At 42.5% G+C, this 25,432-nt stretch overlaps 1 protein-coding gene across 1 annotated transcript; it reads left to right on the forward strand.

Moving 5' to 3' along the window:
• LOC110538793 (G protein-activated inward rectifier potassium channel 4) lies at nt 1-23,384 on the forward strand. The gene is made up of 5 exons (XM_021625772.3): nt 1-270; nt 416-548; nt 14,161-14,308; nt 14,515-15,394; nt 22,300-23,384. The coding sequence occupies exons 3-5, from the start codon at nt 14,219-14,221 to the stop codon at nt 22,659-22,661; spliced, it is 1,332 nt and encodes a 443-aa protein (XP_021481447.1). The 5' UTR covers nt 1-270; nt 416-548; nt 14,161-14,218; the 3' UTR covers nt 22,662-23,384.
• The last annotated feature ends 2,048 nt before the right edge of the window (nt 23,385-25,432 follow it).

A 25,432-nucleotide genomic window follows, 5' to 3' on the forward strand; every position in this document is an offset into this window, starting at 1 on the left:
AGCAGTCTGTAAAGTACAGAGGGCGGATGGGGGGGAGGGGATTTTTGCATTACGCGTACAGTAGGAGTGGCAAGCCTAGTCCGTTCCTTCGCGCACAATGAACTGTAGACTACAGCTGGCTGTTACGTCCAGTCTGTGAGACCGGGGTGGGCTACAAGAGGAACAAAAAAGTGACAGTTTACTGTGGTGGTCTTACTTACAGCTTTAAATCCGCCACCTGATCTGCTATGGCAGCGATCATGGGACTCTCAAATCCAGTTCGGAAAGAAGGTAAGCACAGCGAAAACAAAGGATGCCTTGCCACTCATGGATAACCACCAAGCCAATATATCCAGACGTGTTCATTCCAAACTACTATATTGATAGTAAATGCAACTTATTATTTTAATTAATTCAGTTTTCTGTCAAATTACAGGAATAAGATGCGTTGATATGTGGACACGCACTGGCGGCGCGCTCTGTGATCGTGTTTGATGTAACCTACCTTTAACAGGTACTGGTCAGAGCTCGTGCAGACGTGTCGAACCAAGCACTGTTGTAGAACCGAGGTGAGGTATTTTATTAACTACCATAATTATAAAATGCTTAATACATTAGTAACCCTGACGATGATGTATATATGTCCGTAGTAGCCTATATGACTGAACAGACAAGGCTATTAGACAACCAAACTGGGTTCATGTATGGTCGGAGACTGTCAGGGGGGCAAACTTAATTTGCATCAGTTTTGCGTAGCCTATATGATGCTGGGTTGTTAGGCTATGTGTCTATTAAACTAGTGAAGTCAACATGCGGACAACTTCGTTTATTGAGGTTTCCATTTGTTGTGGTTCTAATTAAAAACCAGCGGGTAAAGTGAGCTAACCTAACCTTGTCAATCAATTAGGCTCTTAAAAGGCATGCATTTGAACAGTAACTAGTAGGCAACTAGAAGCCTAGCATAAAAAAAATGAACAAATGATTTCTGAAAGAAATCTACTTAATTTGGGAATAAAAGTTGACTAATTACTGATACATTGTTGACGCCAATGAACAATTTAAAACATTGTAATACATTGTTAATTTATACTGTATTTATTTTCTATCCCCATCCATCCATCCCCAATTAGTCTACGCTCTTTCTTTCAGTCTCTTCCCCGCTCTCTCTCTCTTCTCCCCTCTTTTTTATTCTCTCGGCAGTTTTTAGTGTGTTGCGTTATCGCCCTGTTTTCATGTTGTTTTTCAGCAAGTGAGTGAAAACGTGCCCACATGTTCTTCTTATGCTCCAACGTATTTTACGCTCGCCTAGGATTTTGACAGCTAGTCCAATTATTTAGCCTACCCAGTACCCACGTGTAAACTACAATTTAAAACAGCCCTACTCTTCCTTCCTGCACAGCATGTGAAATGTTCCTGTATTATTTCTTACCCCATTATTAACGCGCTCTGTTTTAATTGCGCCTTGCTGCTGTTCGTCATCAACGATTCACGTCTGAATAAATAATAGTTCCAGAACTAACAGTCAACTGCGACTATGCCCTGTGCGCTGTGTGTTCAACGCATCCTGTTATCCATGTCAAGGATGTTTAGAATAAGATATTTTCTCTAACTATTCACACGTTGTCAAATTGGTTTATATTTTTTACATAAAATATTCTTGAAATTCTAAAAGGAAGGCATGGCTGCTCAAGAGCAATTGACAGGCTTCAGATTTGATGACAGCGAATTGGATATCATGGAAACATTGGAATAGGATATGGGCGTCAGATGGAATAGTTTAGATTTGTTCTTGAATATTGAATATGACTGGGAATTGCTAAATGGTTACACTGCCTACCCAGCTTAACCACTATTCATGGTTCTGAAGATGACCCTAAGGTCAGTGGGGTATTCATCTACCAAGGCTTTGTAATGGGTTGAATTTAAAGCCTTGGTGTATTATGAGTAGCTTTTGATTAAATTAACCTTGAGCATATAGCGAGAACATATTTTCAGTATGTTTTCACTAAGTTTGAGTTAATAAAATATGATATTCCAAACGTGAATGTGTGTTGAATAATTATATCAAGGACTTTCAGCTAACACGCATTAGGAAACTCTCAAGAAGTATATATAAGCTCTGAAAATGTTAAGTACTGTAACGACCCAGGGTTTATAAGCGCGGGAATCGACTCTGCCGCATGAGCATACTTTTGCGGCACAGTCGATAGCGCGCCGGACCTCGGGCTAGAAGGTCCAGGGTTCAAGATCTGCTCCCTGCCTGTTTCATTACACTGGTGTCAGAAGTGATCGGATCTTGCATCCACGACAGTGAGTGTGCTTGTCGGGTGAGCGCGTTCCTGTAAAACGTAGAGTCGCAAGCTAGCGCGAGGACGCGCTCTTTGAAAGGAGGGAGTCGTGTAACGACCCTGGGTTTATAAGCACGGAAATCGACCCTGCTGCACGAGTATGCTTTTGCGGTACAGTCGATAGCGCGCCGGACCTCGGGCTAGAAGGTCGAGGGTTCAAGATCTGCTCCCTGCTGTTTCATCACAGTACTGTTGTTTCTTCAAGGCCATTTCGTCATAATATGTTCTGGCCCGTGTAGAAATAGCCTCTGTTTAATTCTAGGAATGTTTTGCTTTTCAATCATTTTTTTTGTGTGTCTATGTTTTCCAGCATTGTGATTTGTATTCTCTTTGCTGATTTAATTTAATTACTTGGCATGCATGCCTACACCTAAGGGATAATCAATTGAGGGGCGTTCTATGGAAAATAATGAAGGATGTGGAAAGTGTGTTCCAAAAATCACGACGCGCTAGCAGACTGGAACTGACCTTGTATAGCGCCCCGAGTTGATTATCCCTTTTATACCATGGCTATAATTTAACATATTTGCTGCTATAAATGTGTTCATTTGCTGATAGAAATGTGTTTAACACCCACTGAAGTAGCTTGCAAGTTTACTAGATAGCTTCAGTAGTTGCCGTGGTAACCAAACAAACATACTTGCTAGTTTAGCTAACCAAAACATCAGTCCTGGCTTGCCATTATGAAAATCCAATTCAACAATGCCAATAATGTTTTCGTTTCAACCTTTGCTTTCAAAAGCAGCTCAAACATAGAACATGTAAGAATTAACTATAGCCATTTAATTTGACCGTGCAAATATACTGTGCATTATAGGGAAATAATGCACGCTCTAGAATGCCCATCAAGCCAATCAGAAACAAGTATTCAACAATGTCATGGTATAATTAAGCAATAAGGCATGAAGGGGTGTGGTATATGGCCAATATACCATGGCTAAGGGCTGTTCTTATGCACGACGCAACACGGAGTTACCATATACCACAAACCCCTGAGGTGCCTTATCTCCATTAGAAACTGGTAATCAACGTTATTAGAACAGTAAAATAAAATTGTCATACCGCTTTTAGCCAATCAGCATCCAGGAGCCAAACTATTTGGTTTATATTATTATGTTAACACTAGTTGGAGAATTTTTCATTTTTCAAACACCAAAACCATTTTTTTCCTGCAATCTAGAGCCATAATCATTATGCTTAATTCTATTCAAAATGTATGTTTATTTTCCTGCATATCTAAGCATACCTCTTAAACTGTATCTTCCAGACTGGGGGTTATTTTTTTAAGAAACTAAATATGCTTCTCTGCTCAAATCTGGTTGAAAGATCGAAAGGAATGTGATCTGAGGGCCTAGTTTCACTGTGTCCGCTATGGGCATACAGCCTCTGACTATTACCATATCAGCCTGCCAGGTTTGGCTTTGGACATGATGCTGCAACAACGCTCCTCATTCACATTGTTCAGTTCACCAACAGCCGTAACCACATTATGCATTTTTCATATTTACTTTCCATTGATGTTGTTAGCTACAAATCTCTGCATACATTTTTTGTGATTCTAAACTTAACCTATACGGTTCACATAGAGAACATTTGTTCCATTCAAGGTTTAAAACATTCTCTCTTTCCCACCTCCTTATCCAATCATCAGTCAACCTATCACTGAGTGGCTTTCTATTTCCCAAAGATAAATTAAAGGGTTTGCTTGTATGCCTCATCTGCCTGAACTTGTCTATTTTAGTTCATTGGGGTGGAAATGAGGCAGTGAGGAAGAGCGATTGGGAGAATATTATTAAGGACTACGGGTGTTGGCAATGACAGTGATTTGATTAAGAATACAGAGGTGCTGTTCTGGCATACTGCTCATGCTCAGCCACCACAGCCCATTATCAGCCGCACTCAGCAGAGTACCGTGCGTTGGCGGAGGAGAGGATCACGTATTGAGTTGTCCTTTTCACTTTCAAATTGCCCTCAAATTAATGTCAGAAGTGGTTTATGACACAATCGCTGTGAAGAGCAAATAAGTTGACACCATTTAATTCTGTTAATTTGTATTCTGTGTGCGGAGGAAGTTTATTTGATTTCTACATCTAATAGTGTTTCATTTTATCTGTAGCATTACACAGACAGTTAGAATGATGGCATGGAAGGGAAACAGCTCAGACAAGCTCCACCAGTAACACTCACAGTTTACAGGCAACCTACAGTTGAAGTCGGAAGTTTACAGACACCGTAGCCATGTACATTGAAACTCAGTTTTTCACAATTCATGACATTTAATCCTAGTAAAAATTCCCTGTCTTAGGCCAGTTAGGATCACCACTCTATTTTAAGAATGTGAAATGTCAGAATAATAGTAGAGAGAATGATTTATTTCAGCTTTTATTTCTTTCATCACATTCCCAGTGGGTCAGAAGTTTACATACACTCAATTAGTATTTGGTAGCATTGCCTTTAAATTGTTTAACTTGGGTCAAACATTTCAGGTAGCCTTCCACAAGCTTCCCACAATAAATTGGGTGAACTTTGGCCCATTCCTCCTGACAGATCTGGTGTAACTGAGTCAGGTTCGTAGGCCTCCTTGCTCGCACACGCTTTTTCAGTTCTGCCCACAAATGTTCGATTGGATTGAGGTCAGAGTTTGTGATGACCACTCCAATACCTTGCCTTTGTTGTCCTTAAGCCATTTTGCCACAACTTTGGAAGTATGCTTGGGGTCATTGTCCATTTGGAAGACCCATTTGCAACCAAGCTTTAACTTCCTGACTGATGTCTTGAGATGTTGCTTCAATATATCTGCACCATCCCAACCATGAAGCAAGGGGGTGGCAGCATCATGTTGTGGGGGTGCTTTGCTGCAGGAGGGACTGGTGCACTTCACAAAATAGATGGCATCATGAGGGAGGAAAATTATATGGATATATTGAAGCAACATCTCAAGACATCAGTCGGGAAGTTAATCCCCTCCTCTACACCCTGTTCACCCACGACTGTATGGCCAAGCACAACTCCAACACCATCATTAAGTTTGCTGACGACACAATGGTGGTAGGCCTGATCACCGACAACGATGAGACAGTCTATAGGGAGGAGGTCAGAGACCTGGCTGGCAGTGTGGTGCAAGGACAACAACCTCTCCCTCAACATGAGCAAGACAAAGGAGATGATTGTGGACCACAGGAAAAGGAGGGCCGAGCACGCCCCCATTCACATCGACGGTGCTGTAGGGGAGCGGGTCAAGAGTTTCAAGTTCCTTGGTGTCCACATCACCAACAAACTATCATGGTCCAAACACACCAAAAAAAGTAGTGGAGAGGGCACGACAACGACTTTTCCCCCTCAGGAGTCTGATCCCCAGATCTACAAAACGTTCTACAGCTGCACCATTGAGAGCATGGTTGAATCACCGCCTTGTATGGCAACTGCTCGGCATCCAACCATAAGGCGCTACAGAGGGTAGTGCGTACAGCCCAGTACATCACTGGGGCCAAACTTCCTGCCATCCAGGACCTATATACTAGGTGGTGTCAGAGGATGGCCCAAAATATTGTCAAAGACTGCAGTCACCCAAGTCATAGAGTGGCGCAACAGTCTATGGTACTGCATCTCAGTGCAAGAGGCGTAACTGCAGTCCCTGGTTTGAATCCAGGCTGCATCACATCCGACCGTGATTGGGAGTCCCATAGGGCAGCGCACAATTGGCCCGGCGTCATCTGGGTGTGGCCGGAGTAGGCCGACATTGTAAATAAGAATTTGTTCTTAACTGTCTTGCCTAGTTAAATAAAGGTTACATTTTTTTTAAAGTATGGCAAGCGGTACTGGAGGGTCAAGTCTAGGTCCAAAAGGCTCATAACAGCTTCTACCCCCAAGCCCCTGTAACCCCTGTATATAGCCTCATTATTGTTATTTATTTATTTATTTATTTTTACTTTAGTTTATTTATTAAATATTTTGTTAACTAAATTATTTTTAAACTGCGTTGTTGGTGAAGGGCTTGTAGTAAAGTAAGCATTTCACCTGTTGTGTTTGCAGCATGTGACAAATAAAATTGGATTTTAAATTAGTTAAACACGTCCTTCAGCTAACTTTAACTGTTGAAAAGTCTCAAGTATAAATACTGTAAAGTACATACACTAAGGGGTAAAAAAATAATGTTAGAAGCAATATAGTGTTGTTAGAATGAACTGCAAAATTTAAGGAGTAGGGCATTCAAGGAGTTGGTCTAATGGGAATCTGTGATGTCATCGGTCTTCCCTCTTGCTTGAGGAACAATAGAGGAGCAATAGAAAACAAAAGAGGCAAGCCCCCCCACGGTTGCATTAGACATTTAAGATCATATCTAGCCATGTAAATGATTATGCTCATATCTAATGATGATACACAAGCCGTTTGAAAATAAAAAATAGCAGTTACAACTCATTCTCTGCCCCCCTAAGATGAAGTTATCTCAAGGGCAGAGTGTTTAAGTGTGGTACAAAGCCCTTCATTAAAGATAGTGTGTAGACTACAGTGTGAAGTGGGAATGCAGTGAGTCTGCCTGGCTCTCGTTTCAGCCTCACCCACTTCCTTTTACCTCCACTCCATTCTCATTCTTTTCACTTCTTCTTTCTTGCAGTATTCTTTAATTCCCGTCTACCCATTCTCTCTCCCAACCGCTGTTCTCTTTGGCTGTGTAATTTAATGGCTGAGGGGAGTGAGCTCAAATATCCTCTCTCTGTCCTGGCAAGTCTGTCTGTCTCACTGTCTACCTGTGGCTCTCAGTTTGTACTGGACAGGTCATTTCATTATAAAGCATTACACTTCAATGAAGCCATTATACCCTCATCATCCTGAGCCAAACTGGGAACCCAGATGAAATTAGAAAAGTGACTAGGGAAAGAGACGGAGGAGCAGGGGAGAGTGATACATGGAGTGAGAAAATAAGAAGAAAAAAGTAGAGAATCACTGGTGCTCAAGACAAGATTCTCACAAAGGCGACACAGAAAATGAGACCATCTTTTTCTCATACTGCTGACATAACATTTCATTCCAACAGGCTGGCCTCCATCCCTTATCCCTGACAGAACTATTCTTTATTCTGGGTGGCATTAGTGCTGTAACATGCTGTGCCAGTGGAGCTGTGCTGAGGAAGCAGATGCTGCCTGGCTGCTCTGCACTGGGGTCAGTCCTGTCTTTAGGATGAAGCCATGCTGGTTGACTGAGCCTCTGGGGAAGCTGCTGTGGTCAGAAGGAAAACTTGGAGAGGAGCCTGTGAAAACACACACAGACATGGCCACTGCTACTGCTACTGGCAGTAGTGGTACTGGTGTCAACACTAGACCTAACACTCACCGATTCACCTAACACCTGGCTATTCCAGCCTCACCACCAGTCACCATCTTCCCTCTAGCCTCTCCTCTTTCCAACCACACCTGTCATTTCCTTTCTAACCATGAACCCCTTCTCTCCATCTCTCTCTTTCTGTCCCTATTAAACTATTCTTTACTGTCTCTCTCGTTATCTCCCTCCCTGAAACCCTCTACTTGACCGATCTGCTCGCCAATCTACTCTGTCACCCTTGCCTTTTGCCCTGTCCAACGCTACACCTTACTCTGTCCCTCTCTTTCCTTCTCATTTTCACTCCTCATTTGTTTTTCTCTTTTCCCTTTCCTATATCTCTTTATCTACTTCCTTCTCCCTGTTTGTTTACTTGTCTCCCTCCCTTATTCCCTTTCTCTCCGTCCCCTGCCAGTCCTTGGCTAATGTCTCTCCTCCCAGTCATACATGTATGCAGCATGTTGTCCCCTTGTCTCTTTAATCTTCTCTCGTCAGGCGGGCCCACCTCTAGATGGATCAGTGGCTGATTTGTGGCCTCCCAGCGTGTTCCGTCTGTCTCTGCCTGTCCTCCCGCCACGTACCCCACAGAGACCTGCATTATTAATATGGCTTTCAGCTTTCACACATTTGCTGCTGACTAACAGGCAACTCCTCATCACACCCACACCTACTGCCAGTGTTTTACCACTGGACAGAGCATGGGGAATGGAGGCTGATCGTTTTAAGCGTATGACTTCAAAGAAGTTTAATCAGGTGTGTGTGTGTGGCAGAGAGTGTTTTCATCTCAACATCTAAAACCAGGGACTTAATGAAAATCTGCTGTCTGTTAGGTAGGGGTCATTAGAGAAATATGCTGAGAGTAGGTGGTGTTGGTAATGATGAATTATTTGTCCATTATACAGTGGGGCAAAAAAGTATTTAGTCAGCAACCAATTGTGCAAGTTACACTTCAACTATGACAAACAAAATGAGAAAAAAAAATCCTGAAAATCACATTGTAGGATTTTTAATGAATTTATTTACAAATTATGGTGGAAAATAAGTATTTGGTCAATAACAAAAGTTTATCTCAATACTTTGTTATATACCCTTTGTTGGCAATGACAGAGGTCAAACGTTTTCTGTAAGTCTTTCCAAGGTTTTCACACACTGTTGCTGGTATTTTGGGCCATTCCTCCATGCAGATCTCCTCTAGAGCAGCGATGTTTTGGGGCTGTTGCTGGGCAACACGGACTTTCAACTCCCTCCAAAGATTTTCTATGGGGTTGAGATCTGGAGACTGGCTAGGCAACTCCAGGACCTTGAAATGCTTCTTACGAAGCCACTCCTTCGTTGCCTGGGCGGTGTGTTTGGGATCATTGTCATGCTGAAAGACCCAGCCACGATTCATCTTCAATGCCCTTGCTGATGGAAGGAGGTTTTCACTCAAAATCTCACGATACATGGCCTCATTCATTCTTTCCTTTACACGGATCAGTCATCCTGGTCCCTTTGCAGAAAAACAGCCCCAAAGCATGATGTTTCCACCCCATGCTTCACAGTAGGTATGGTGTTCTTTGGATGCAACTCAGCATTCTTTGTCCTCCAAACACAACGAGTTGAGTTTTTACCAAAAAGTTATATTTTGGTTTCATCTGACCATATGACATTCTCCCAATCTTCTTCTGGATCATCCAAATGCTCTCTAGCAAACTTCAGACGGGCCTGGACATGTACTGGCTTAAGCAGGGGGACACGTCTGGCACTGCAGGATTTGAGTCCCTGGCGGCGTAGTGTGTTACTGATGGTAGGCTTTGTTACTTTGGTCCCAGCTCTCTGCAGGTCATTCACTAGGTCCCCCCGTGTGGTTCTGGGATTTTTGCTCACCGTTCTTGTGATCATTTTGACCCCACGGGGTGAGATCTTGCGTGGAGCCCCAGATCGAGGGAGATTATCAGTGGTCTTGTATGTCTTCCATTTCCTAATAATTGCTCCCACAGTTGATTTCTTCAAACCAAGCTGCTTACCTATTGCAGATTCAGTCTTCCCAGCCTGGTGCAGGTCTACAATTTTGTTTCTGGTGTCCTTTGACAGCTCTTTGGTCTTGGCCATAGTGGAGTTTGGAGTGTGACTGTTTGAGGTTGTGGTCGGGTGTCTTTTATACTGATAACAAGTTCAAACAGGTGCCATTAATACAGGTAACGAGTATTTTCTAATTTTGTCTGTCATATTTGAAGTGTACCTATGATAAAAATTACAGGCCTCTCTCATCTTTTTAAATGGGAGAACTTGCACAATTGGTGGCTGACTAAATACTTTTTGCCCCACTGTAAATGCTGGGCGGCAGTTTATAGAACGGGGGCAGTCTGGCTCAAAAGAAAGATGACTTGAGCATTTCACTTTCAATGTGCCCCGCGACCATTACTTTGCCACCCTACTCTATAATTAACATCTATTTATTTAAAGTGTTGGCTGTTTTGTTCCAGAAGCTCTGTGCCCTGTAAACATGTTTTAAGCTATGACACTGCTGAGCTGAGAGAGAACAGTTGAGAAGGGTGGGAATGAGAGGGCTACTTCCACTCTGTTGGAAAGGAATCACAGCAGCGATTGAATGAGGGTATGAGGCATGAGTTGATCAGAGGCTTGACTTCAGTGCCGGACAGGGGTTGAGGTGTTCATAGCCTTCAGTGCAGGACAGGGGTTGAGGTGTTCATAGATTCAGTGCCGGACAGGGGTTGAGGTGTTCATAGCCTTCAGTGCAGGACAGGGGTTGAGGTGTTCATAGACTCAGTGCCGGACAGGGGTTGAGGTGTTCATAGACTCAGTGCCGGACAGGGGTTGAGGTGTTCATAGCCTTCAGTGCAGGACAGGGATTGAGGTGTTCATAGACTCAGTGCCGGACAGGGGTTGAGGTGTTTATAGCCTTCAGTGCAGGACAGGGGTTGAGGTGTTCATAGACTCAGTGCCGGACAGGGGTTGAGGTGTTTATAGCCTTCAGTGCAGGACAGGGGTTGAGGTGTTCATAGCCTTCAGTGCAGGACAGGGGTTGAGGTGTTCATAGACTCAGTGCCGGACAGGGGTTGAGGTGTTCATAGCCTTCAGTGCAAGACAGGGGTTGAGGTGTTCATAGACTCAGTGCCGGACAGGGGTTGAGGTGTTCATAGCCTTCAGTGCAGGACAGGGGTTGAGGTGTTCATAGACTCAGTGCCGGACAGGGGTTGAGGTGTTCATAGACTCAGTGCCGGACAGGGGTTGAGGTGTTCATAGCCTTCAGTGCAGGACAGGGATTGAGGTGTTCATAGACTCAGTGCCGGACAGGGGTTGAGGTGTTTATAGCCTTCAGTGCAGGACAGGGGTTGAGGTGTTCATAGACTCAGTGCCGGACAGGGGTTGAGGTGTTTATAGCCTTCAGTGCAGGACAGGGGTTGTGTTCACAGCCTTCAGTGCCGGACAGGGGTTGAGGTGTTCATAGCCTTCAGTGCAGGACAGGGATTGAGGTGTTCATAGCCTTCAGTGCAAGACAGGCTCATAATGGAGGGATGGTGTTGGAGAAGAGCTCAAATCTTCCACTGAGGGCAGGACAGGATTTGACTGGGAAGACAAAAAACAACAACACAATACACTACACAGACTAAAGAGCTAAGAATGAGTTAGTCCAAGCAAGGAGTAAAATCATTGATGTTTAATCATGTGATTGGGTTTTTGTATGTGATTGAATCTACATACAGTAATAATGAGAGAAAATTGACATTGCTACTCACAGTCCTTGGAGAGGAAACATTCAACGTGCCAGTGGATGAGTGGGCACATGAGACATGGCTTCAGTTCATGTCAGGAGAGCGTTGGCAATGGTAGTGGAGTGGAGTGGTCATCACCTCTTAATCAGGGAACAGGAGGGGACATTCCATTACAGCTGCGGCATCACAGGTTTGGGCAACAAGTTTGTCCATGAAGTTAAACTTAGACATCTCAGAATTCCCAAAGTCAAACACAGACTGCGAATCTCGCCTAGACACATTAAAGTAGCCCAAGAAACGTTCCTGAATAAAGCCCCGATAAAGCCGTGGGACAAATTGTTCTCCCTGGGGCCTGGAGTTTTTCCTTTGACAGTGATTACGTCTAGTCTATGAGAACAGGTTGGGCTACAGGACTATTGCAAAAAGGTTTTATATGGGCTATGATGGGACCATTTTTTTCTAATCAGATCACATAGTTATAAAAATCTCCTGAAGAAAACCCTGTCAAACTGCAGCAACCTTGTACTTGTTCATATTAATTATATTTAGACTAGACTAACAGGGGGATTTCCTCTACCCAGACACAGAGACAACAACTGATAGACAATATAACTTGCTTGCTTTATGCATATTTGCAACTGTAGGTCTCGTAAAAAAATTAACTCAGTCTATATTGATTGTTAAATTCCAGTTAATCGTTTTGGATTGAAAAGGTATAGGCAGCATAGCCAGCCCAAGTTTGAATATAAACCAAATTTGATCACATTCACATTTTCTCCTGACAAACAAATGGGCTATAAATACATATATGGTAGCTAGCTAATGCTTATTTTGTCCTTTTTTTATTTAAGCTTTATTTAACTAGGCAAGTCAGTTAAGAACAAATTCTTATTTACAATTACGGCCTACACCGGCTAAACCCTAACCCGGACGATGCTGGGCCAATTGTGCGCCGCCCCATGGGACTCCCAATCACGGCCAGTTGTGATACAGCCCAGGATCGAACCAGGGTCTGTAGTGACTAGCATGCCTCTGAGATACAGTACCTTAGACCGCTACGCTACTCGTGAGCGATGTTAGTACTTTCTACTAGTTAGCAAGGCAAATTGAAATAAATTGCACTAACTCCACCCAAAAATAAAACCAAGAAAACAATATATAATCTACCTCCATCTCCTAAAGTTTAAAAAAACGAATTTGATTTGAAAAATATCCCTAAAAATGTTCAGCTATCACTCTCTTCACTGTCAATCTCTAGCCAATAAGTCACCAACTCACCAAGCTTCTGTGGCACAACCGCAATACAACACACTAGGTTTGTTCTCTGATCCTAATCCTATGATTTGATGGACAACATGTTTGTTCATATGGCAAAAGCTTTGATTGGTTGGAGGATGTCCTCCGAAAGTGGTCATAATTACAATGTAGGTCTATGGAAGGGGTAAGGCCTAAGAGCTTCCTAGGTTTTGTATTGAAATCAATGTCGCCAGAGGAGGACGGGGAATAGCTGTCCTCTGGCTACACCATAGTAATGGCCTAAAGTGTGTTGTTGAGACAACTGTAAACCTTCATTGCAAAACAGTGTGTTTTAATCAGGTATTTGGTGATGTGAATATATTTAATGTTTCATTATTTTTAATTCACTGCGTAAGGTGGTCCTCCCCTTCCTCCTCTGAGGAGCCTCCACTGGTACACACACGTAGACAGACATACACACGGACACACTCAATCTTGTCATTAGTTTATATTAAGCGCTGCTTGTAGGCCTTTATAACAACAAAAGTGCAACAAGCTGACATGAGGTGAGTGAGATTGTGAGAGTGTTCCTGAGGGAGGGAGAGTGTGGCTTTCTGCCCTGTCCCCTCCCCTGCCCCCCACACTTACCACAGGAGACTGGAACTAGGAGCTTTGATCCCAGCAGCTCACAACAGCAACTTCTGTCAATACAAAGGAACAGATGGCCATGGAGCAGTATCCTTGGACTATCTGAGTAATCCTTAAGCTCACTCCCTCTCACATTACACCTGCTATACTGCCTTTAGACACCAGTAATCAGCTCTGGAATCTACATAACGACAAATGAGGAAGCTGAGTTGTTTTGTTTTTGCTGGTGGCAGACATTGCAAGTCTAACTGCGATTTGTCTCAGGCTGATGATCATGCAATCTACATCTCCGGTAGTCTGCAACCCATCTGGAGTTCAGTCGTTCTCATCTTTAGAATCTTGCAAGTCACACACCGCGGTGGTGGATAGATCTGGATTGACTGGAGCGATTTGGGAGGATGACAAAAGGCATAATGAGGCAGATTACTTAAAATGGTTTCACTTTATCCTTTCTAAAGTGAGCCAGGAGTCACGTAGTTAGCTGTGAAATAGAGGGTCATGGTGTATGTGTGTGTTTGTGTGTGTGTGTGTGTGTGTGTGTGTGTCCCAGTGTTTATGCCCCAGTGTGTATGTGGGAAGGTGGGATTTAACACTGTGAAGTTGTTCTGAGCATAATGAATTACTGGCGTGTTCTCTGTTTGGCTTGAGGGTGTCTGCTGTTGCCGATCAATGACAGAAATGAACCATGTCTCTGAACCTCGCCTGCCCAGGTTGACAGAGGTGAACAGCAATAATGAGTTGATCTGGAGAGCTGTTCATAAAAGCTTGCGTTGGCTCTTCTATATTTTATGATGTATTACTAAAAAACCACCACACCTCATTTCAGTTTGATATGAAATGTCACAGGTTTGTCGCTAGTCCGCTACACAGTGGAATTTGAATAATCTTTCATGTAAATATGCTTTTATGTTTTCCAGCTAGAAAGCGTACTGTTTGGGGCCAGAAACAGCGACTGTGGCCCAACGCTTTGAGGCCATGAATTGCTTCAAAAGGCGTTTTGGACAGGATGTGGAGAAACAGGACCAAAAGCTGTCAAAACCAAGATGGGATACACCCAAAAACAAGGTGATGGAAGTTTTGATGGAATGTAGCAATTTAGCAATAACTTACTTTGTTAAATCACACAGTCATTAACCCTCTTCTTTCTTTCTTTCTTTCTTTCTTTCTTTCTTTCTTTCTTTCTTTCTTTCTTTCTTTCTTTCTTTCTTTCTTTCTTTCTTTCTTTCTTTCTTTCTTTCTTTCTTTCTTTCTCTCACACGAACAACACACAGGTGCCCACAGACCGGACCATGGTGGTGGGTGGCAGGCAAGGTGGGGCCTGTAAAGGTTCCAACCGTTCAGGACGTACCCTGAGGAAACGGCGCCAGCGCTACGTGGAGAAGGATGGCAAGTGCAACGTGCATCACGGCAACGTGCGCGAGAAATACCGCTACATGACAGACATCTTCACTACCCTGGTGGACCTGAAGTGGCGCTTTAACCTGCTGGTGTTCACCCTGGTCTACACAACCACCTGGGTGTTCTTCGGTCTCATCTGGTGGCTCATCGCCTACATCCGCGGAGACCTGGACCACACCGATGATGGAGACTGGATCCCCTGCGTGAACAACCTCAACGGCTTTGTCTCCGCCTTTCTCTTCTCCATCGAGACGGAGACCACCATCGGCTACGGCTACCGGGTCATCACTGATAAATGCCCAGAGGGGATTCTCCTGCTTTTAGTCCAGGCCATCCTGGGCTCCATTGTTAATGCCTTCATGGTGGGATGCATGTTCGTCAAGATCTCCCAGCCAAAGAAGCGAGCCGAGACTCTCATGTTCTCCCACAAGGCGGTGATCTCTGTGAGGGACAGCAAGCTGTGTCTGATGTTCAGGGTCGGAGACCTGAGGAACTCACACATCGTGGAGGCCTCCATCCGGGCCAAGCTGATCCGCTCCAAGCAGACCAAGGAAGGGGAGTTTATCCCTCTCAATCAGACGGATATCAATGTGGGCTTCGATACGGGGGACGACAGGCTCTTCCTGGTGTCGCCACTCATCATCTGTCACGAGTTCAACGAGGGCAGTCCCTTCTGGGAGATCTCACAGGAACAGCTGGAGAGAGAGGAGTTTGAGGTAGTGGTCATCCTGGAGGGCATGGTGGAAGCCACAGGTGGGTTCATCTAATTTAAGGTTCGGACCTGGGGAGAATAAGATGATCCTAGATCTGTGCCGACAAACTTCTACCTAGAGAGATTTTATTGTAATCATAATGATGTAGAAAATGATTATTAAAATTACATTAATAACACTATAATACAGATACTTTAACGTATAATATGAGAATCTAATGCAGGTTTGTGTGACATTGTTTATAAGCATTCATTCACTTGGTGGGATGAAGAGGATGCAGTCGTCAGGAATCACTCGAGACTTGCAGGGTATTACCAATTAACGTTGGCTGTGAATGCACTTGACAAGGACTGCAATTACACTGTCCTAAATGGCCACAGCATTGTCCTGTACGCTAATGTCGTGTCTTTGGCTATGCCGGATTAAGTGATATGACATGCTATTCTATAAAATAATTTCTCCGTAATTAATATCACCTGATTGAGCTAATCATGTAAATGTAATTAACTAGAGAGTCGGGCACCACAAAATAATAGTTATAGAGCTGTTATCTTCCGAATAAACTCTTAAAGACCTAGTAATATTTTACATCAATAGCAGTCAATATCAATCGTCATCTTAATTCAGTCTCATCTGAAAGTTGTAAATTCTTAGTTATCTGTACGAACCCTGGCTAACAAGTTGAATCAGCAATACAAAATTGGGTTTAATCATTTATTTACTAAATACCTAACTAATCACACAGAATTACACATACAAATAAATAAATCATAACTTGATTACAAATGACGTCATAAAGGAAAACGTCCCTAGCGGGCGGAACAGATATGACAGCTTGTTACACAAAAGAAAAGGGGCTGGGTTTGAGAGAAGGAGCGGGAAAACTGAGGAACAAAGCCGAAGCTGTGCTATCATAAATACAGTATCTAATGCATTCTAAATTACCGCCCATTTGGAAAAGGAAAATGCAATAAATATTTACTCTGAGCTGCGCTTCGGTAGGTTGGTGGTAGATGGAAGGCCGTGTTGCCCAACCGAGTCCTTTGAAGAATGTCTCTGGTTGACAATTGAATACGTTGTAGTAACGTCGTTGTGTGGTAGACGGGATACTCTGTCTGTTCCTTCCTAACCTGCGTTTGCATCTGCTGTTGCTAACTCAACAGCTAGGAGGTATCACTTCTGTAGTGAATGAGAGTTCAAAGTTCATACCATTCGCAACCAAAGCTCACGCTGATGTTGGCTTCGTTCTGTAGTTATTATCTGAACCATTCTAACATAGGACCGTTGTCCTCGGAACAGGAAGTTATATTGTCGTCAATGGCTTATATACGAAGGGAGATGAGGGCGTGTTTGAAAAGTTTTATAGCCCATGTCCCTTCACAGGGCGGGCCACTGATTGAGCAGAGCCCTATCTTATGAAAACCCAAATCTCACATTTTAGAAGCTAAAATCACATTTCATCCCATCACAAATAATGTCATATTCAAACATTTAAATTGAACAACAATTCCATGTGAATCCGATAACTCTGATGTGTAGACTTTCCACTGTAGAGTTTATGTCATCTTATCATTGATGAGAATGTCTCAGATGACAACCGAACTGGCATCATATTCATTAAGTACCACCGTATATGTTGAATTGATCGGATTGTCAGAATATAGTTCATTTCCCCCCACCTTCTGATGTTCCCAGAATCTCTATGTTAACCAAGTGTTTTGCAAATGTAACCTCAGTAGGGTAGAGAGAGGAAAAAGGGGGGAAGAGGTATTTATGACTGCCATAAACCTACCCCCCAGGCCAACGTTATGACACTAATATCCTCTATTAGGGTCTTCTGGCTGCTGTGAGAAGCGGAAGGGACTCCACGGAAGCCCGTCTGTGTGTTTGTGGGAGAATCCCAGACATGTCAATAGCACCGCCTCTATAGCACCGTGGCAATTGAATGCAAGCTTCCCCCTAAAAAGTATTTGTTAAAACATTTCTAGCCTGTCTATCTACAGTTGACGTGTTATGTTTGACCCTTTCAGTTTTCCACCACAAAACACCAGAAAATGGCCAAAAAGATTAGAATCAGCTCACCTGCTTTTACTCTAGGATTTGACTATTAGATGTTCAATGTTTCTGTTAAAAACATATTAAAACGAGAGTTAAGTTCACTTAACAGGGTTCACCTTAAAATGCGGGACAGACGTAAATGAAATCACTAATCACATGAAATAAATAATAATCTTCAAAAATGACTTTGTCAAAGCAACAATATAACTAACTAGGTCTTTACAATGATGGTGAAACTTGGAGACATTTGGGGATTAAGTGGGTTAAAATCTTCCTAGAAGTGACATAGGGTTGACAGAGGGACATGTCAAAATGCTGGATTTTGGCACTTTAGCAATGTCACGGTTGTCATAATTAGGAGACCAAGGCGCAGCGTGATAAGCGTACATAAATCTTTTAACCTCTCTGCGCACCGAACCCGTTAGCGGGATTAAATTCGACAACATACGGTGATCGCTACATAAATAGTCATATTAAACATGAATGAAAATACAAGTGTCTCACATGGGTCGAAAGCCTAGAATCTTGCTAATCCAACTGCGTTGTCAGATTTAAAAAAGGATTTACTGCGAAAGAATACGATGCGATTATCTGAGAACAAAGCCCCATAAAAAAACTATTTCAACCAGCACAGGCGTAACAACATCACAAATTGCAATAAAATAAATTGTTTACCTTTGGCGATCTTCCTCTGTTTGCAATCCCAATGCTCATAGTTACACAATGAATGGTCTTTTGTTTGATAAAATCCATTTTTATAGCCTAACACTAAACATTTTGTGAACCGCCTGTCGTGAATTCCGTCTCATTCCATTTTCGACAACACATTTGATGTAAATACACACACTAAACGTGACTTTTCCAGTCATGTAAGGTTTCATTGCAATCAACTGGTTTGTTTGTAACACAACCAAACGTGATGGGTCATTTCGCGGTATGTATTGACTGAATGAAGCCGATTTGAAGACAACAAGTAATGATTGTGCACCAATGATATGACCGCTGTTTTGTTGATTGACTGTATTTTAACCCAATGACCACTGATTGTCTTGAAATCTAGCTGGGTAGATAGCCAATGAGCTGAGGTAAACGGCAATATGTAATGTTTATGTGTTGGAAGACCAACCCATGTAGTAAACTCCGGCGTAAAGAGGGTCAGGAGCCACGCATGTTACGCACAGCATTGTTTTGGTAAAGCGCATCTTCAGCTGTTTATATATCAATCAGTATGGCGACTAAGTCAGGGAAAGCTAAATCTAAGTCTAGATATACAGATGTACACACAATTTTAGAAGAAATTGATCGGGAAAGTGAGATTGTTGGAGGACGATTCATTTAGCGATTCCCAAATGGAGCAATATTTTTTGAACGGACAGGACATCGTTTTGGACTGGTAAGTTCTTCTAATGCTAATGCCGTTGTTTGAAATTAATAATATAAAATATTATTTGTGATTTAATTTTTTTTAGTAGCAATATATAAAAATGTAATGAAATGTAATGAAATGTTTAAAGTACACGTTGGCTATACATTGTGGGTGGGGGTATGTTTGTATGTATGTTTATGACCCATAGCCTATGTTTGTGTGTGTATATATACATATTGTGGATTAGAGGGAGCATGGCCGAGATGCGTGTGTCTGCCGCTCCACCCCACCCCACCCCCACATGAAATAGCCTATTTGAGGCTGTTGAGGGGAGGGCAGGCCCACAACAATGGCCAAAGTGAAATAGAGACAGTAGATACAGCTGGTCTGTTGTAATATAATAAAGACAGTAGATCTAGCTGGTCTGTCATAATATAATAGAGACAGTAGATCTAGATGAAATGTTATAATATAAAATAGACAGTAGATCTAGCTGGGCTATCATAATATAAATGAGACAGTAGATCTAGCAGGTCTATAATAATATATTCAACCCTATGTTCCCTGCACTCTATATATATATCTGTTTATTATACCTGTTGATACAGGGCTCATATGTGAAACTATATTAGCTGAACATTTTTTTTCACAGTGACACTGACTCCGAATGGGAGCCCCCAGTGCCAAGGTGTCCATCCCCCACTGAAGCTGGTTCATCCAGCTCCTGCCACAAGTGGTGTTCATCTGCCCAAATTTATTTCTGCAGGCATGGATGTGCCTCAGGGCCAAAAGGGCACAGCATGGAGGCGTCGCTGTGTTCTCTGCAAAATTAAGTCCCCCACCCCCGATGTTGTGCATCGCCCCACGGACCTCCCGGTTGCGGCCGGTTACGACAGAGCCTGAGCGGGAACCCAGAGTCTCTGGTGACACAGCTGGCGCTGCAGTACAGCACCCTTAACCACTGCGCCACCCGGGAGGCCCTCAGCAGCACAATATTGTGTAGAGGACTGAGGGTCTTCCAAATATTGAAAGTGTTATTTTGTAAATGTATATATATTTTTTAATGTTTTTTCTCCATTTTTTGGGGAGGTGTGTTAGAATACCATTTTGGTATTTTGTATATAGTTATTCCATTCAAAATGTATAACTTCACCAATTTGGCCACTTGGGTACATTTGGGCTACTTGTGTGGGACACCTGGGTGACTTCATGATAAATGTCATGTAGCACACTCATTTTGGAAGTTATCATTCTGAAACTTTGCACAAGTACTGTTGCCCTCTTATGTTTTTCACTGAAATTGTCCTCATCATCCTATCTGAATGTTTGTTTTGTCTTGTTCATTTTAAAGATGATGATACAACAATAAAAATGAAAAAACATGTTTTTTTCATTGTATTATCTAAACCAGATCTATTGTGTTTTATTCTCCTACATTCAATTCACATTTACACAAACTTCAGTGTGTTTTCTTTCAAATGAAACCAAGAATATGCATATCCTTGGTTCTGGACCTGAGCTACAGGCAGTTAGATTTGGGTATGTCTTCAGGCGGAAATTGAAAGAAGTAGGGGGGTAGCTGTAAGAGGTTTTAATGAAAAGAATGAACACTGAACAAAACAACAAAACGAACCGTGAAGCTATATGACTAGTGCAAACAGGCAATTAAACATAGAATAACAACCCACAAACTAGCCAAGGAATATGGCTACCTAAATATGGTCCCCAATCAGAGACAACGATAAACAGCTGCCTCTGATTGAGAACCAATCTAGGCAACCATAGACATAAAAACACCTAGACTAGAAAAACCCCATAAACATACAAAAACCCAGAGACAATACAAAACTACACAAACCACCCTTGTCACACCCTGACCTAAGCAAATAATAAAGAAAACAAAGATAACTGAGGTCAGGGCGTGATAAGCAAGCCTTTGGTCATCTAATTTATTGAATTATCCATATGGTCTATATTAAAGGGCACTTAATTTAATATTACAGACTTTTAAAAATAAATATTGGTGCACAATTTCTACTTAAAATATCAATGGGACACAAAAGGCACTCTTTTCATGGAATGACCCAATTCCCTTTCCCACCCTATCCCTCCCACTGGCAAGGATTATCGGTCCAGGAGTGGGCGGTGGCAGTGAACTGAACCACTGCTCAAAGACACACTGCGGGTGATTTACCTTTGGGTTTGTTCATGAGGATGCAGACCGGGTGGGTGTTATTGCTTCAGATTTGTTTTTGATATTCTACTCAATATATAGACTTTGGTTTAACAGAGGGAGAACTTTTGACCCATCGCACAGCAAGGGCTGTTTTTTTCCTCAGTATCCCATGTCAATATTGACCGTTTAGTCAAGGGACAAACTAAAAGATAATGCTTTATTGAATTTTTAAAAGCTATCGACAACAGTTTGTTGTTTTGCTCTTTTCCCTCAGGGATCAAACCCAATCAGGCCTTGAAGTGGGATTTGCCTGAAGTAGGAAAGAGTTTACTGGTTTGCTGTTAATCTCTCAGGTGCTTAAAGAATGGGAGCTTCTGCAACATAGATGCAGGGAGTCAGGAAGCAAGTGCAGTTGGTGAGTTTAATAAGGAAGAACATGATGATATACAAAACAAGAGCAGCGTACTGGGAATCAAGACCAAGACTGCCTGAAGACTGAGGCTACTGGGGGCTAAATAAAAGGGAACTAATCAAGGTACTGATGAAGTCCAGGTGTACATAACGATGGGGAGCAGGTGTGCGTAATGATGGTTGCCAGGTGTGATGCTTCATGAAAATACATAGGCTAATTGGTATGTTGATTGTATATTAAAAATCATCAGCAGGCACAGTATGTAGGTATCCCACTGTACACACACACTTAATATCTATGTGTGTGTGTGTGTGTACATTGGTCTGTCTGCCTTGATATACCCCTGGTGCTGGCTGTGCATGGTCTGTCGGTTTGTTTCTTCATTCCTGTGGATAATATGTACTGTAATTGATGTGGCTCTTCACGGTTTACTTGAGCAGAGGATGAAAATACTCACAAGCTATTTATAGGCAATCCACGTATAAATATTCAGAAAGGTGTGTGTGTGTGTGTGTGTGTGTGTGTGTGTGTGTTTCTGCATCTGTGTGTTTGATGTGTGTACACGTGTGTGATTGAAAGAGAAGATGCACATCTCTGTATTAGAACCACTCGTCAGCCTATTTCCTTTTCACCAGTGAGATCCTGTTTCTCTTGTCTCAGTTGTTTTAGTACAACCCTGGAAACTCTGCTAAAATGTTTGCTCAATGAAAGGAGTACAGCTCATTTAAAGTCAGGAAGACAAAGCATAGCGAACCTTAATTAGATCCTCAAATCACAACGACGCAGCTTGGATCCAGGTCTTAGTATAATTCCATGACAAGGGCTTTGACAAAAACCCCATTTAGATTATACCCAATCACACAGTCGTTTCAAGTTCCTATCCTCTATTTCATGTCAGTATTGTCTGTCTCCCTCCCCCCTTTCTCTCTCCAGGAATGACATGCCAGGCGCGCAGCTCCTACCTAGACTCAGAGGTCATGTGGGGGGAGCGCTTCACCCCTGTGCTCTCCCTAGAGGAGGGCTTCTACGAGGTGGACTATGAATCCTTTCACCACACCTACCCTACCCCGACCCCCACCTGCTCTGCCCAAGAGCTGGCCGAGCTGGCCAAGAAGGGAGAGGCCATCCCCCTACCTCCCCAGTCCCCACCTCCAGTCCTGGAGCCACCCCCACCAGGTCCAGAGAAGGAGGAAGACAGAGGGGAGGAAGAGGTTGGGGTGGAGGAACTAGGGGATGGAGAGGGGGATAACATTAGCAATGGAGATGCCAACAGGATGGGTGATGGGTATGAATGAGTGTGCATTGGTGAAAACACAAACCATGTTATCCGAGGATGCTGCTCACTGGTTTAAAACAAGTTCATACATGGAAACAAGGCTACAAGAGGTAAGATTTCAAAACCACAACATCATGAAGATAGGCAAGAAGTACTTGTGCAAGTGACTCAATGTCTCAAATGGCTTTGATATCAAACTTCATCAACTGATGAGTGTCAAACATAAACTATGATATACTATAGTTTTTGACTACTATTAGAGGGACCAAAGGTAAGTCTTCACACGGACTCATCATTTTTTTATTACAGCATTTAGTGCCAATATTCTGATCTAAAACAACTTGAATAACTGGGTAAATATGATTTTAAAAGTTTCAAATAATGGTATGTAAATGATTGAATACTTTGTACTAGACTAGAGCAATGTGTGTAAGAATGAATGTGAAAGAGGATGAATTAAAGGAGGCCTGGCCAAATGCCCATTCATTTCAAGTATTTTGATACACACGTTTTGCTTACATGTGTTCATTTTCGTGAATGAATATTGACCTTGTATTCAAATCTTAAATCCCCAAGTTTGAAAGGCCTTTGCCTTTGAATGAATTGTTTAAAGTTATGGTTTGGATTTCTTGCACCATTTTGTTGGCTTCACAAATGATCCTGTTCAAGGCATTTTGGAAGGGTTTGCTATTAGTGGGCGTTGGCAACCACCTAATAAATAATTGAGCGCTTATCATGGAAATTGAAATAATTGAAGCCTTTTTTGTATATTTTTGCATTTTACATTCACACCACAGTGACCACACAGGTTTTTAGAGGTTGATCGTTCACTCTGAAGTTGTGCCATATCGAGTATTACCTTGGTGAAGATTTCCCTCTACTGGCTGTAGAACGTCATGACAAGAGCAACCTGGTCCTCTCGGGTCTCTCTCCAACTCCTTACAAGCCTGATCAAGTGAGAAAAAGATGAGGGGAATGAATAATCAGTCCAATTTTGTTACCCAGTCATATATGTCAGTCATTAATCAGTCATTAATCATCTGACAAGGCGTAAAACCCCCAAACACAAGCAAATTGTGATATTGTCAAGTATGGTGAAAGGTGTGTTTATCATAATGAAGCAGCAGGGGTCCCTTAAAACTGCACCCATTCTAATTGCAAACAAGGAATACTGCACTGCCATTGAAAGCAAAGCTCAAAATGACATAATACTGTCAAATCACATAGAAATCAAATTATACATAAATCAAATCATACACAATCAAAGTCCTACATGTGATCGCTACATGTTGTCATGTAGTCCAGGGCAGAGGTAGCTCTACAGCTGGAGATCGAATGGGAATATTGAAACAATGTTGCAAATGTCGAAGCGACAGACAGCAAGGTTTATACAAGTCTCAGATGTTGAAAACTAAATATTAGTCTAAAAGAAATGTGAGATAATGTCTAGATGCTTTTTATAGTGGAGATCAAGTTTATAAATTGACTGGCTGGGTTGATGAGACAGTGGATTGCGCAGTCAGATGGAACAGACTGCCATTTTAACATCAGAGATTTAGCTAGTGGTAATTTGTGGAATAGACACTGGCTGGAATGGTTACTGGGGTGGAATGAGGTTTTAACCAATCAGCATTCAGGATTAGACCCACCCATTGTATAACCTTTATTATAAACTGAGTGGTTTGATCCCTCAATGCTGATTGTCTAACAGCCATGGTATACCACGGGTATGACAAAACATTTATTTTTACTGCTCTAATATATACCTCATACCACACCCCCTCGTAATCATTGCATGCAATATGCATTTGGAAACCTCAGAAACTATACTTTCATAGCACACCAAAATAGTTTTCAGGGGTCGTATTAGCGCAGTATTCTGCCTTTGTTCAGCAAGAAATATCTTGCTAAAATGCTTCTTATTGTAATTTCTGCTTGGCCTCAGACAAATATTGTGCTTGACTTGCATTTCTCCAGTCGGATGAGAATTCATCAACGTGTACCTCTGGTATTTTTCTCAGCGTAGCCTACTTTTCTCTGGTACAATGCAAGATTAACTTCCAACAAAACATTAGGAAATGTAACTGGCTACATTATTTATATGATAAACATTGGAAATATAATGGCCATGAATTGTTTTTGCAAAAAAAGACCTTGCCTTTTAATTGTAAGCTCATTTACTTGTGTGGCTGCTAGACAAATAGCATTGCACTGCTGTTGTCAGCTGAAGAAAATGAAGCTATTTTCTGCCAAATGTGTTGCACTCATGTATTTTCTGTGAAGGAAAACTAGTTGCACACCCCTGATCACTCTATGATCAAGTGAAATGGTTTAAAATGCAGATTTATTGATGGCCTGCGTTTTGAAAATACAGATTTCTGAACTCTAACATGACTCCTGGGAGTCAGGAAGCAGGTGCAGATGGTGAGTTTAATAATAATGAACATGGAGAGTTACAAAACAAAAGCAGCGTTGAGACATGAAAACAGAACCAATGCTGCCTGATGACTGAGGTTGGTGAGGGCTATATGTAGGGATAGTAATCAGGGTGGCGATGAAGTCCAGGTGTGCTTAACGATGGGGAGCAGGTGTGAGCAATGTGGGTTGCCAGGACCGGTGGTTAGTAGACTGGCGACATCTAGCGCCGGAGGGAGTAGGAGTCACAGTAGTAACCCCCCCCCCCCCCCCCCCGCCGACGTGCAGCCCCTGCCGCAAGATGACACCGGCCAGGAGGACGGACCCAAGGAAGAGGAGCGGGCCGAACGACGGCAATGGATGACGCTGGGATGT

Source organism: Oncorhynchus mykiss, chromosome 2 (genome assembly GCF_057628025.1).
Source record: "Oncorhynchus mykiss isolate SJ-2025 chromosome 2, ASM5762802v1, whole genome shotgun sequence".
Classification (NCBI taxonomy): domain Eukaryota; kingdom Metazoa; phylum Chordata; class Actinopteri; order Salmoniformes; family Salmonidae; genus Oncorhynchus; species Oncorhynchus mykiss.

Coding starts and splice junctions, on each gene's coding strand:
- LOC110538793 (XM_021625772.3), top strand. CDS start 14,219: ATGAATTGCTTCAAAAGGCGTTTTGGACAGGATGTGGAGAAACAGGAC. Junction 14,309..14,514: donor GGGATACACCCAAAAACAAG/GTGATGGAAGTT, acceptor AACAACACACAG/GTGCCCACAGACCGGACCAT. Junction 15,395..22,299: donor GGGCATGGTGGAAGCCACAG/GTGGGTTCATCT, acceptor TTCTCTCTCCAG/GAATGACATGCCAGGCGCGC.